We start from the raw sequence: 15,288 nt of genomic DNA, 5'->3' as shown, positions 1-15,288 counted from the left end.
CTACCGTGTACAGTGCATTGTATTATTCCATAGTATGAATACCAGCCAAAAAATGCACATGGACCTCGGCCTGCACTGACAAAAGGGAAAGTTAAGCATCCAGTCCTCTTCTCTTTCATGTCTTTTCTCGTCCCTGTTTCTGTGCGCGCATGTCATTTGCGTGTGTGCTGATTTCTCATGCACTCAATAGATGCGATTTGCTGTTATTCTTTGTTTTTTCATTTGACACTATTAATGAGCTCAGACTTGCAGCCAACCCACATTGATTTTGGTTTGTTCAAGCTTGAATATAAAAACTGTTTTTTCTGATCGAGATGCTTAAAGCTTTAGTTTTTATGATATGAGAGAATGACAAACGTGTGTGATGGTTTCTATAAGGTAGATACTGCATTTGGGGCTCTTTATGTGGTCCTAAGCTCCAAATTAAATTTATTTAAATCTTCTCACCCAGTCTACTCTGAAACGGCCTTTCAAGTTAATGAGGAAGGATGTTGGTGTAATTACATTCAGCTGAGTTTTTCTGGAGTGCTGAGGGTCATGCTGAATCATCGTAATGTGGATGTATCTTCAGGCAAAACGAGCCAGTCACTAGAAATTGTGAACAAATAACTGGCTGCAATCATGGAGTGTGTAGAGTGGTCAAGATGGTTATATCCTGTACTAATAAGCCATCGGTATCTTGGAATCTCTATGTCAAGGCCTCAGAAACATGAAAGAATCTGCTCAATTACATGGAGAGTTGAATCAGTCCTAGGTTTTAAACTTAAAATTATCAAAACACAAATTGCAATGCAGACATGGTTAAATGAGTAATGAAGTAAGAAGGTTTGTCGATTTGGTTTAATGAGAAGACTCTGGAGAATGTTGGCTGTAACGATGCCTACTACATTGTATAAGATTTTTGATAAGGCATTTACACTACAGCTTAAGCATTTGTGACGTTGTTATGCTGTCACTTGTGGAGTTGGTGTTGCATGCGTACCCAAGATTACAGTGGTGTTGCTGAGTCTTGACGTAGATAATGCCTAGTATTCACTTAAGGTGGCTGCTTCTGGTGAAGGTTTTAGGAAAAAGGGGGTTTCAGGAATGGTCAGTACTTATATTCTGGGTAAGTTTGACTTGAAGAGGCCAGTCAGGCAAAGGGTGCCCTTCTGCTTTCCTGTGCTTTTGTTTTGGGAGTCAATTCATAGTGCTGTGGGATGCTTTAGAGATTCTAGAAACATTCAAGAATCAGGCTTTATCCTTACCATCTCCTTTGTGGATGATCACTACTTTGTAGTAAGAGAGGATGTGATTTAAGTATAACAATCTTGACATTCTTGCAATCATCTTGCCTCTCCATTTTTAGAGCTTTATCTTGATCTTGTTAAAAGTTAAGGTGAATCGTTGCTGCATGGTGGAATGAATACTCAAAGGTGCTCCTAGGCTCCATACTAGTCAAGCCCAGCAGTGCGCTTATACTCAACCAGCCAAAATGCATAATTGCCTTGATTACAGCTTAGCTTTAACAACACTAATGAGTGTTTGGTAATACATGCCAGGTGTCCCAATGGACACGTATGTTTGGTGGATCTCTAGAGTAAGGTTCCCTGATGCTAAATCATTGACATTTTTTGTAACAACTAAACAAAGTAAAAATAAACCTCGAAAGTGGGCATTATCCCGTTGACCCTTCCTTGCAAACAATTCATTGAAAGGTAAGGGGCTTTCAATCCTTGAACTTGAGCATAACACTCTCCAAACTTAAGCAGGGCTCTCTTATGATGGACAAACATGGCAGGACCCTTCCTTGCAAACAATTCATTGAAAGGTAAGGGGCTTTCAATCCTTGAACTTGAGCATAACACTCCAAACTTAAGCAGGGCTCTCTTATGATGGACAAACATGGCAGGAATTGCCTACACCTAACAATTACACTTGCCATGTGTGAGGGTAGGCAAGTTTCTTCCATGATAGATAGCCTTTTCAAGCAATAACTACTCATGATTGTTTAGAGCCTACCATTTTTTAAGAACAAAAGATAACCCAAGCCTAATCCAATACTATGTTATTAATGACATCATGATTTAGCTATGGACTTGGATTACCCATAATTTTGACATATTTACTCTTATTTCTAAGTGCTCTTCTTTGAATATTTCTCCTTAGAAAAACAATGTGAGCCCCCACAATAAACTCTTTGTAGACAATTCTTCCTAGCTTTCTTTGCAAGTTAAAGAGCTTGAATCTCACGCTTGGTTTCACTACAAAGCAAGCACTTTTAATTTACTATCTACACAAGCAAGCATAAGAGCATCTCCATGCTTTTTGACAAAGTAAGTCAAGTTTGAGGATTTCAAGTGTCTTTCTTACTTTGTTTTCTTTTCAATAAGGCTTTAAGGTTATGAATCCTCAATACACACCTTGTTTTCGAAATGTGCTGATGAGGTGGCCAAAGATTTTTTTGAAATGTGTAGATGAGATAGCCTTTTTTGAGATGTTACAATGTTTGGCTAAACAAAAAGTTGCACAGCCTTTTTGAGCATTGGAAGGGAAGGTCCTTGATTTCCTTTTTTGGGGCAAAATTTTGATTTATATTATGCTTTAATAGTTATATGTATGCTATCATTGTCCCATCTGCTATCATAAAAGTTGCATAGAGATTCTTGGCATTAGCAAAATAGTTATAGAGTGATCTAAACCAAAAAGCGTCAAGTTATCTTTAGAGATTTTGCAGGTTGTCTACCCCCATGATATTCATTGTCATCATCATATGAATCTCGTGGTTCCTTTGGATAAGCATGTTCATCTTCTTTTGGGCAAAGCCTCTCTTACCAATCTTTTCTCCTAGATAATCAAGTAGTAAAGTTAGCCTTTGAGTTTTTCTTTTTAAAACAAGCAAGACAAATTTTATGTGCCAAGATACAACACATTTCCTAAGATGCATCATTTTTTTCTAGATCTCCATCTTTCAAATAGATTGAACCTGAGGCTTGGAGATTTGGCAACTTCCATTGACATAAGAGACAGAATGTACAAAGGCCTGCCCCTTACAATACAAAACATCTTCCCAAAACAACAAGGCTTTGGCTCTTTACAAGCTTTGCTCCTTCCAAGGTTTAATACTAAAGATTGAGTCGTTCCATCAATACGAGACTCAAATCATACAGTATATATATGGCTTTTAAATCTTATTTTATTCACAAAAAAAAAAGACTAACAAGATACTTATGAATAATGTAAGCAAGGAACCTCTCCATGATGATAAAATTATGTGAGGCCCTTACTAAAGTCTCTCCAAGAAGATCTATTAGCATGGTCACATAGCAATGCAAAGAATATATTTGGAGTCTTCCACGACTAGTTCAAGAATCTTTTCATGTAAAGAAAACCTTCTCGGAGAGACTTTGGTAAGAAAGCTTCATAAAATGTTAGAGAACTCTAATTGTAAATGCCTTTACAAAGGGCTAATGAGCATATTCAAAAAGAGATCAAGGTACCTTGAGATATATCTTCATATAGCAACAAAACTTTGAATCAAGCACGTTGCTTGAACACCTCAATATGAAATGCAAGAAGGCCATGGATAGCACATTGGGAGTTGATACTAGTGGTAGACCTACCCCAAAAAGACTATAGAACTTCTTTTGCTTGAAGGACAAGGGAATAGTTGTCCAATCTTTGAGAACGTACATGTAATATTCTTCGAGATTGTAAAATTACGTGCGTGTGTTATTATTAACCAAACTAAATAGAATATACATACATATAATATTATTTGAGTTTGTCAAGCTTTAAGTAAGATTTTGTTATTCTTAAACCAAATTGACATGGAATATAACTATCTAATGCTTTAAATCTTGTCTTAAAAGTAATGAAGGGGCAAGGTATCTTTCCACTTGACAAATATTGCACATTATCTATTAGTAAATAGATTAGGAGCTAATTGGGATGGCCTTCCATTCTAGAAGGATTTTCCTATTCCACCATATGTCCACCCTCTATTTCATGTAGCTTCTTCTCTTCCACCACATGCTATATTTTGTTCTATAAGGTCTCTGTTTGTCATTTGTTCCTCTATGAAATTAGTAGGTAAGGATGACCTTGTGAAAGATTATAAGGTCTTTAAGTGTAGAAAAATAAAAAACATCACAAATGCAAAGTAACATGTCACATATATAGAAAATAGTATAAGGTCTTTAGGTGTATAAAAAGAGAAAATATCACAAATGCAAAATAACATGCCACATACATATCATCGTCAAATAGAAATACATACCAACAACAACTTGGGTGCAAATAGACATACATACCAACGACAACTATGTCAGCCTATTTGTTTTGGAACCTAGACAAATTGAAAATGAGAGGTAGATTTTGAGGAACCCAATTTTGAATTGCTAGTGATAGGAACTAGACAGAACTACTGTATATCTTAGGTCATGTTTTGCATGCTAGGACTAGATGTTTGTTTGCATGAATATACAAATTGATTTTTTATTGTAGAACTAGTGGTAGGTAGGCCAGTGGAGGTGTGGGTAAAAAGCATGTAGATAAAAAAAGCAGTCACACCTCTCTTAAAAAAGCAGTAGTCACTATTTTTACGATAAATTTTGATCCATAACTTGGATTTAGGAGCTTTTGTTATCGTTGTTGTTAAGATGAGATTGAGATCTACAATTTTCTAGAAGAAGTTAGGGTCTAAATCGATAGGAGAGGGTTAAAATTTGAGAATACGACAAGCGATCTATTTTTGTTGTAAAAGGTGTAGGGAAGCTGATGTTTTTGAGGAGCAGAGGAAGGTTGTGAGTGTGTTGGGATTGGATGAAGGGTGTTGCAATGGCATGCTCGTGACTCTATTTGTGGGAATTCCTTACACGTTGAGAGTTTACATTGGTTCAGCCACTCACCCTTTATGCCTGGTTGATGTCTCCATGGCCAGTTTATAAAAAAGGGTTTTGTTACCTCCTCCTTGGAGTTCACATGGCGTAAAAGATTGCAGCAACTTTGGTCCTACAAACTAGGTGTTTCTATGGCAAGTCATACTTGGTGCTATCCCCTTTGGATAGCTCCTAGCATGTAGACATCTTGCTCTTGTCGCCTGTCATAGATGTCTGGCTCCATGTGAATCCTTGCTTCATCTTTTTTGGCCATGCATTTTTGATTTTCTTCAGCAATGCTACCTCCTAGCCGGGTTTTCTACTACTTGCTTTGGCAAGCTTTTTGCCTCTTCAGCATTTACCCACGGAGGCCTGAGTTTGACCTTTTCTTCACTTGTGTTCAACATTGGGCTCTCTAGACTCTATGGAAAGACAGGCATCATAGAGTCTTTGGAGACACTGCTTTTTCCACATTCCACCACTTCCATATGTCACCTAGGCAATCTCTTTATGATTGCCTACCTGGTCATCAGATAGTTTACTGTGTTTACTCCTCTTACAATGAAATCTTCTGATATTGTAATTACATATCTCCTCTTTGGGGATTGCTCTTTGTAACATAAACATACCTGGATTTCACAAACAAGTGTGTGTATGTGTGTGTGTGTGTGTGTGTGTGTGTGTGTGTGTGTGTGTGTGCATGTGGTGTGTGTGTGTGTGTGATTGCATGTGTGTACGTCTGTGTGTGTGTGTGCGTGCATGCACGTGTGTGTGTGTGTGATGCACACACGTGTGCATGCACTCATGTATGCATGTGTGTGCGCACACACATGCACGCACATGTGTGTGCCTGTGTGAGTGTGCGTGCGCATGCATGCATGTGTATGTGTGTTTGGGGGGCTGCACATGTGCACATCCTTTAACAAGCTAAATAAACTATACAATGAAAAAGAGTAAAGCTTATCAGATACCAACGTTTTAATGCACCTATTTAAGTTAAAATAAAAGTTCAAATTACTCAAAGAGCGTTTTATGATTCGAATCCTTGGACTTTTTAGAGTATTTCATATAGTTTGGGCGATATCTATATTGTTTTACAACAAATGAAAGAGATAGAGAAGATCTATCTTTTGACATGAGGGTTCATATCTAGAAGAGTATCCATATGGCATGTTCCATTGTCTATGGGCCACATAATGTTCATATACTAAACTGACTAAGGGAGTCACATTTTGTCACTTTGAATGTACAATATTTTTTCTTTAAACTAAGGATAGTGAAGTAACTTGCCACCATTCCAAATAACAAAAAGGTTAGAAAATACATGTTGAGTGAGGTAGGAAGGTTTAGAGTGCACCCTCAATCCAAGTAATACTTTATTCATCATTGGATACTTTGGAAAAAAATGGCTAGGCTTCTAAGAAGGAACTTGAACAAGATTGTAGTATGAGAATGGGTTAGAATTTTTAGTCGAGGATAGGTGTCATAATGGTTAGTTATTGCTTCTAGATCAAGATGGATTTGGAAATTGGAGATTTCTAATGAAATTGATTATTAGTATTAGTGTAATAAACTTACAATGTGATTGAATTTATACAAAGTGTATGTTTGATACTATGTGGGCAAGCATTAGTTAAGTTGCATCCTTTATAACAATTAGCTTGCCTTATCCCTATGGTGACTTCCTTACAAAAGGGTAGAAATGTATCCCATGGAGATTTTCACACCATTTATCTAGGACAACTATGAATAGAGGAAGTGATACAATTTGAGTGAGAGTTAGAGAATTTACTAAGGTACACTTTAATTTACCTACTACTCTATGCTTGAAATTCAAGATTTACTTGTGGGATAATGACTGACCAAATCTCACAGTTGAGCCAATACATTATAACAAGTAGTTGTGAGGTGAAAATTTGAGTCTAATGTTGGTTGATCTATTGGAATTTGCGGCAAAAGTAAGGATAGATCATATCAAAGAATATTTGACGTAACATCTATTTTATGATGATCACTAGATTAGGAGAGGTACATGAATTTTCCATGCTTGTAGTACATAGTTTATGCTTAATTTATTTATTCAAAATCTTTGTTGTCCATAGAATCTAGAACACATGAAAGTGTAAGGATTTCCATTATTCCTACAAGATATTTGTAGGCTAGTATGCACATGTAGAGGGGTTTATCAAAAGCACTTGGGGTATAACAAGATTGTATCTAGTAGAGATGGGTCTTCAATACTTGGGATGTGTTGATGCCCATAGATTCTTATTTATGGGGTCATCATGCACTTACCAAATGAAAAGCATGTTTCATTAGTGAGCCAAAGGCCCTTTTTTCAAATGCTAAATAACATCTTGCTATCCTTTGCTCCTCTAAGTCATGGTCTACAAAGTCTCTATCCAAACTACGACACAAGCTTTATACTGCCCACTAAATGTGTCACATACTAGACAAAATCACAAACCCACAATAATCTTCTAGATGCCTAGATACCACCATCATGCCCGCATTGTGTGCATCCATAGAGTCATCATCATGTTAAATGCATAAATGACCAAGCACCTGATATAGATAGATAGTTATCTAGCTATCCACCTCATGAATTGGGAACATCTTGGATACCAAGGATCTATTTCAACCTGCTAATAGTCACCTCCACTCCATAAACTTGATCCAATCCATAGGGCTAGAGAATCCTTTTGGGTCGTAAATTTGGCTCCACCAAGTGAACGTTCAAACACCATTAGAGCCACATTCACATTTATCAATCTCTCTCACCAAGATTTTGCCAAGATTCAATTAAGGTCCAACCTTGAGTCCAATCGACATCCCTTGAAGACTCTGATCTTTTTGTGGTATCCCAATCTTTGACATATTATCTTTACTGAGTCAACCAACATCATATCCTACCTCCTTTATCTAGGCCTCCATGGTTCCGTTGCTTGATCAACTATGCCCATCAACAACTTAGTTGCCTCGAAGACTTCATTGAAGGGGCAAATTGATGTGTGTGTGTGTGTGTGTGCCTATGGGCTTGGAGTCCTATGCAAGAAGTGTGTGAGTGTAGGTGTGCTAGAAGGTTCTAGTTAGGTGTGTCAAGTTGGTGTGATGAGTGAGTGATCATAGGAGGTGATTGATTGAGATAATCAGGGAGATGATTATGGATCTGGGATCTACCTACATGGAGGCAGTTGCCTATATATGTCACCACTCTTGGAATAAAGTTTTACAATTTGAGTCTCATTGCTTCTCTATGAGTTTACATTTGGTATCAGAGCTTGATGAAGATTCTAGTGCCTTAGAATGAGATTCGTATCAAGATTCCTCCTCCTTCTCAAAATGCCTCCTTCTTCTACCTTGAGCTTTGAAAGCTATGATCTCTCCATCCATGCAGTATCTTGAGAAGCCCTTCCAGCCAGATTTTTTGCACTTCTGGGCAACCCTTCTGACCGGTGGGATCTCTAAAATATGTTGTCTTTCAGTCGCACCGCTTCTCTGTGTATTTTGCGCCATTTCTGCAATGTTGCTCACTATAGTCTCTTACCTCATAATTTCTTTGAGCCAAGCCTTCTCTACTACTAGAGCTACCTACTGTAAAGATTTGGAGTGATTTGGTTCAGAGATGAGGGAGTATTCAACAAAAAACCAGTCGACTTTTGAGAAGACAGAAGTTGCTACATAGGGAGTTATACTGCACCATTTCAGCTATGGTCTGGTCTGAGCTTTCCTTGCATATAGATCTATGATTGCGCAGCAAAAGCCCCTATCTTGGTGATGCTTGGAGTAAGGTATCAAGCCTCCAAAGTTTCCATGTACTCTGCAAGCATTTCTAGTGTATTTTGTGGAGTTTTTTATGCTACACTAAATGCTTGAGAAGAAAACATTCAGTACAAAGATTGATTTTCCAAAGTTTCAGTTCAAAGTGTTCTTTTCAGTTCAAAGAATGTACTTTCAAGATCAGTTGGTGTTAATTTCTTGACAAAATGCCAAACTCTCAATCTTCTTCTTCTTCAAGTGCCAAGGAGACTACAAAGACAAAGTACAAGGTAAAGAAGACCCCAGTTAAGAGGTTGTGGGAGAAGCCAACTGGTTATGATTATGCCAAACAATTAGGTTTTTCAGAATTCTTACCTTGCAATTTGCATCTATATGGTGAAGGTGACTTTTTTGTTCAGAAAGATTGACCTTTTGTAAAGGGATTAGACACTGCCATTCATTTGGTAAGACCTTCCTAAATGGCTTCCAAACTGAAAATAGATAAGTTTGTAGGAGAAGGGTTCCACACTTGGCAAACAAAGCTGAAGTTTATTCCCATGAAAAAGGGAATATGGAAGGTAGCAAATGGCAAAGAAACTAAACCTACAACTAGAGAAGGAGAAGCTTCATGGCTTTCAAAAGATGAAAAAGCTCTTGCTATAATTGCTCTTGGTCTGAGTGATTCCTTTAATCATCACATTGATAGATGTGAGACTGCTCATGCTGCATGGACTCATCTTCAGCATGTGTTTGGAGCACAGGGAAGATGCTCTAAGTATAGCTTGCTTATAAAGTTTTTTGACTTAAAATTGGATCGGGGGGAGTCCATCTCTTCACATCTAAATTCAATGAAGAGCATTTTGACGCAGTTATCAGGTATCAAGTTTAATCTTGATGAAGATATTGTCATTGCCATCTTACTTAGAAGTCTCAATGCAGAATATGGTACTATTGTAACCACACTCACCAATATTCGAGAGATAAGTCTAGTAGAAATTGAAGCATCACTCTTGGAGGAGAGAAAGATCAAACAAAGAAGTGATTACAAAGAAGGGGCATATTTGGCCAGAAGCAACTTAAGCAACTTCAAGGGAAAGAGCAAAATGAAGTGTAACTTTTGTGGCAAACTTCGACACTTTGAAAAGGAATGTTATGCCAAAAAGAGATGTTCAGCCAATCTTGTTGAGGAAGCAGAAAATGAAGAAGAAGAAGAACCAGAGAATGTCAAAGCTCAAGCTCTCACTGCTCACAACACTGCTTACAACACCCAAGTCAAATCTGACAAGGGTAAGGATCCATATGTTTTCTGAGAAATGTGTGTTTTTGAGTCAATAATGGTTCTCTGGCATGGATAGTCCATCCTTAAATGATTGTTAGTCTTTTGAGATTTTTCCTTGTTGGACTCATTAGGCTTTACATACACAGTCTATGTCCATCTCCTAGTTGTAAACCAAGAATCCTATGAGTGAGTCATAGGTTGGGGCCATGAGTGTTGCCACATGATAGTGGGCAAGCCATGGAGCATCCCATGTACTACTACTAAGGGATGAGGTCATCAACTTGTGAGGGGGAATGAAGGGGCAAATTGATGTGTATGTGTGTGTGCCTATGGGCTTGGAGTCCTATGCAAGAAGTGTGTGTGTAGGTGTGCTAGAGGGTTCTAGTTAGGTGTGTAAGGTTGGTGTGATGAGTGAGTGATCATAGGAGGTGATTGATTGAGATAATCAAGGAGATGATTGTGGATCTAGGATCTACCTACATGGAGGCAGTTGCCTATATATGTAACCACCCTTGGAATAAAGTTTTACAATTTGAGTCTCATTGCTTCTCTATGAGTTTACATTCATCACCAAAGTCCATACCCATCATTATTTTAGGCGAAATGCCATTGCCATGAATCTATTCCCTTTGATTGTTTGGAAGGCCTTCACCCACCATTCTCTAACATTTTGGGAATACTAGAACAACCAAATACCCCAAAACGAACAAATAATCATGTGACAGATCTTACTCTATTGCAACATACCTTAAGTAGTGCTATCAGTGTTTTGGGTTCGTGAATGCCCAGAGGTCATCGATAGTGCTTTAAAATCTACAAGTACCCAATCAATAGGTCTTGCCATGAGATCGCATGCATAAGCCATGGAAACTCACATCCTTTAGCATTGTCATCACCTCTCATATTCTCGTTACCATTAAATGGCTCTAGATCTTGACTTTCTAAGTTAGGTAGCTGGTCCCATGCAACATTCCTGTTTAATGTACAAAGTTAGGGATTGGCATCTAGAACCCCATGGCAAGATAGATGATGTGTTTCCTGTGGAGGATAAGAGGGGGCCACTTCCGGGTGGGAAGCCATGTCCCTTGGTTGAATGTGGATGACAGATGCAAACTCTGCAGAGCCACTACTAAGACTCTCATGCATCTGTTTTGGGCATGCCCGTGGGTTCGTAATCTGTGGGGTCTAGTCCGATCTTGGTGCGTCAGGACTCTGGGGCTCGAGTTCATCTCCAAGGGAGCTGCCATATTTGGGGCGGCCAGGCCAGTCCATACTATGGGATGTTATTAGGTATGCAACGTTTCACAGGATTTGGTTAGCCTGGTATGAGGCCTCGATCAATAGCACTGTGGTGTTCTCATTACCATGCAAGAAGGTCGTTTTGGACATTGCCTCCCAGACTAGATGGTTGGTTGTAAGCTAGCCCAATGAGACTGTAAGAGCTCGACTTGAGAGCATTTTGTATGAGCTGTCGTTTACTAACTTCTGAGTAATAAAAAAAGTAGACCTCTTTCAAAAAAAAAAGAAAAGAAGATAGATGATGTGGAAAAATAGTACAAAACAAGCAACTTTAATACAATAAGAACAACTTACTAGTTTAAAGTCAATGTCTTCTTTTTAAGCAAACACCTTCTTCCCTATTGAATGTAAATCTATGAAGTAGATCTCCTTGGTTACATGTTATTAAAAAGGCGATTATTTGCTAGAGCCAAACTGCCACATTGAAATATTGCTAGAATCACTAACCTTTAAGATTTTACCCATGAGATTGTGCATTGATTTGGAGAATCATATAATACATAGATAGCCAAAATTGGTGTGTGTGTGTGTGTGTGTGATTCCCTGGCTTAACTAAATCCCACAAATTCTCCTTCATAAGCATAAATTTAATTTTCATTTGCCAAGTATGGAAGCCTTGGGCATTGAATTTGTCTATTTTAAAGGTAGCCATGAGAGGGTCTTACCTTTATGTTAAGGCAGTGTCTGCTCTCTTACAAATGGCTATAAATATCAACCATATAAGTGCATATTGCAAGCAATGAAATCAGAGAATCCTAGTCATTTTGCATTAGAATAATAATATGGCGCTTTCTTCACAAGCTTTTTCACGTTTCTATTGACAAAGGTAGGTGCTTCTTTCTTCTTTTCTTTTGCTTTCACATATAAAGCATTAGAAGAGCAAAAAGAGCTAGGCATTTTGAATAAGCATACTAACTGAAAGTTTAGTGCCAGTAAATTATCGTTAACACTCTTTTAAGCTTGTATCAAGCATCCAATCACTAAACTATCCAAAACTATAGTATTAAAACAAAGAAACATGGAGGCCTCAATTTAAACACTCTAAAGCATATTTGAGAGGGCTTTCATTGCACATTGAAAGATCTTATACCAACTAATGTCCACCCAAGAGGATTGACAAAAATTTGTGTGTTGTCTGTGAGAGTTGCACCTATCCCGACTGGTCTTCACAAGATTGAAGCCAAAATGGTGTTCGATTGTGAGTTTTATAGTGTGTGTGGGAGGTTGGCCTAGATCAAAGGCACGTCTCCTACTTGTGTCATGGTCTAGTCTAGACATCTCATAGCACTAAGGGTGCTTCACTACACACACACACACACGTGCACCGGCGCGCGCGCACACACACACACACACACACACACTCCTCTCTATTTCAAGAACATTGAGGTGTTCCAACAGCAAGGTTTACAAGGCTACACTCTTCTTTCGTGTTTCAAGACCAAGGAAATCCTCTCCTCTAAGCTCGCCTCCTTTCCCAAAACACACTCTCTCTCTCTCTCTCGTCTATTGTCCATCATTTCTTCATGACAAAAACTACATTTCCAAAGTATTGAAATCACAATTCAAGTTGCCTCAACCCACAATGTGTGGACACGTCGCATGAATATGCTATGAAAGAGTCGTTGAGGGGATGAGTTGACGTATGGGCTTTTGAGTTGGTGCTGAAGCATTTTGTGATGGGCGCAATAAATTGCATGAATATAGTACTGATTTAAAAGACATGCAGATATTGTTGTGGCCTCGGGCACGAACCTTCCAGACATGGACAGCTCTTTGAAACCCAACAACATGCTAGAAAGTAGCATAGCTGCCTCAAATTTCATTCTTCTTCCCATTACAACAGAGTCTCTTAGATTTCTTACAAGACCTAACTGCCAACCCACAAGTTCTATCAATTAATATATTGGACACAACACATAACTAACATCAATACAATTCCCGAATAGAACCGTGAAACCACTCAACTTGAGACAGATTTCGCATCATCTCACAGAACTCAATTGAAAATCATTCAAGTACTGGAAGAACAGCTCCAACATGCAAGAACGATCAAGGAAGACGCTGTAAATAAAAGAATCCAGTTACCAGAAGAACAGAGTATATATTTACATGGCAAACACTTTCGGTAAGCTTGCCACACCCACATTCTGAGCAATGTGCTCCACAAAATTTGTAAATCTGAGCCACCCAAAACAATATTTCTCAGGCTTGTAGTTACTATATCTGTGCGTCAATTCAATCTAGCATCCCAAATCAAGGAAATCTCGATGGATGTATCGTATCTACAATGGCAAAATACTGCTGCAAGCTACCATTCGGGTTCGAGCCGTCACCCCCTTCGCTGGGAATTTTGCCGACTCTGTAAGCCCCTGAGCAATCCTTTGTACAGTTCTGATCAATGATCTTAGTAATTTACAGAGTGTCCCTCCCCTAACTTCTGGCCGTTTCTCTCTACGAAACCTGTGCAGAAGAAAGATTATCTGAATGGAACTATCTGGTTTCCAGGGTAATTTCCACTCTTGCTCCTGCCTGTATAGCCCTGATTGGAGAAATCTATGATTGTACAGGCCGGCTGGTTCCAATCTTCGCCATGGTGAAGAGCTATCACCCTTGCAGTGAAGAAAGCCACTGTTGAAGGTATTGCCTGCTTTCTGCAGAATTGATGGAGAGATAAATAAGCGTTAGACGTTGCATAAATTGACACTCCACGACTCCCCTGCGTCTCAGGCATTCAATTTGCTTGCAGGAAGGGACAAGAATAGCCAGTCTCACCTGCTTGAGAATCCTTCGCAATGTTGGAGAGAACCGCAGCCCACAGCTGCGACTTTGAGTTCTCCTCCTGCCCAGCCATGAATCTTCCCCTTCCACCCAAGGTATCCGGAGAGGGAGAACCATAGCACGGAACCAGCACAGCAAAACTGTTCTCCGGCTCACCATCGCTGCAGAAGTCGGGCGCGTGGGGCTCAAACCAACCTACAGACCAATCGGAATCATCCGAATCGGAGCCGGACAAGTAACATCCACCGTCCGACGGTACCAAAACGATGTCGAAATCCGGGTCAAGGCTACGAGCTTGGCGACGGTGCTTCTGCCAGCGACGGCGGCCGGTGTGCGGCCTCCTGACGGCCTGGAAAGAAGCGGGGCGATCGTGGGCGGTTCCGGACCGCTTGAAGGAAGCGTTACCACGAGATTGGTAAGCCACGGAGTCGAGATCAAGGGAAGGGGCAGCAGCGTCAGGGGGGTAGGAGGGAGAGGAGGGGTGAGGGGAAGCAGGGTTGCGCCAGAGCCAGGAAGGGAAGTTGGGGAAAGGCAAGGCCATATCCAAAAGCTTGAGATCGCTACTTGTGTGTGGTAGAGCGATGAGCTCTGCTTCCGAGAGCTCTGTCTCTCTCCCTGTTGCTTCTGAGAGCTATGAGCTCTGCTTCTGAGAGCTATGTCTCTCCGTCTCTCTCCCTCTTGCTTCTGAGAGCTATGAGCTCTGCTTCTGAAGGGCTATGTCGCTCTGTCTCTCTCCCTCTTGCTTCTGAGAGCTGTGAGCAGTGTCTGTGTGCCTGGCTTTTCTGTGAGCTGTGAGCTATGATAGCTTGCAGCAGATCAGCTGAGGAAGTTGGCACTTGTTGAGAAGGTAGAGGAAGGGGAGGAGGAGGAAAGAGAGGAAGGAAAGAGAGGAGAATTTGCAATGGGCTTGCTGCCTGAGAAAGTGGCGAGAGTAGAAATGGGGAATTGAAAAAGAGAGTCTTCCGTGCAAGTAAAGACGTAACGAAGTGTTGGAACGTCCCACCTTCCCTTCTCGGAATGTCCACCGCCACGCCCCCTTCCACGGAATTGGTTCTTGCTTTTCCAGCCCCCCCCAGTATATAGCGTATTTGACCTATCAAGGAATGGTTCAGGGGAGGACTTTTCTGCGCTTGGAATCTACCGCGTTTCACGCACCGAAAAGGCCGAGCACAGCCCATTCCCCGAGAGGACTTCTCTAGAAAGAAAGTGCCTAGAATCTGGCGAGTTTCACGCATCAGAAAGACCACCCACAGCCCATTCCCCCGCAAGGTCTAGAGGGAGCAACTTTGAAAAGTGACTACTTTTCTGGAAGGA

General features: G+C 40.1%; 1 protein-coding gene across 1 annotated transcript; it reads right to left on the bottom strand.

The window, feature by feature from the left end:
- Window positions 1-13,262: 13,262 nt before the first annotated feature.
- LOC147894476 (uncharacterized) lies at window positions 13,263-14,895 on the bottom strand. Its single transcript, XM_087384896.1, has 2 exons — window positions 13,969-14,895; window positions 13,263-13,847 (listed from the first exon to the last, which is right to left on the bottom strand). The coding sequence occupies exons 1-2, from the start codon at window positions 14,513-14,515 to the stop codon at window positions 13,801-13,803; spliced, it is 594 nt and encodes a 197-aa protein (XP_087241022.1). The 5' UTR covers window positions 14,516-14,895; the 3' UTR covers window positions 13,263-13,800.
- Between the last annotated feature and the right edge of the window lie 393 nt (window positions 14,896-15,288).

The sequence above is a fragment of the Dipteris shenzhenensis genome, chromosome 14, assembly GCF_047967505.1.
Source record: "Dipteris shenzhenensis isolate YYH24624 ecotype China chromosome 14, Dip_SZ_1.0, whole genome shotgun sequence".
Taxonomy (NCBI): Eukaryota; Viridiplantae; Streptophyta; class Polypodiopsida; order Gleicheniales; family Dipteridaceae; genus Dipteris; species Dipteris shenzhenensis.
Note: the sequence above shows the minus strand (reverse complement) of the source record. Positions and strands in the feature narration are given on the sequence as shown.

Excerpts from the sequence above, each read along its gene's own strand:
- LOC147894476 (XM_087384896.1), bottom strand. The coding sequence starts at position 14,515 with ATGGCCTTGCCTTTCCCCAACTTCCCTTCCTGGCTCTGGCGCAACCCT. Across the intron at positions 13,848-13,968 it reads TGCGAAGGATTCTCAAGCAG|AAAGCAGGCAATACCTTCAA; the intron begins GTGAGACTGGCT and ends TCAATTCTGCAG.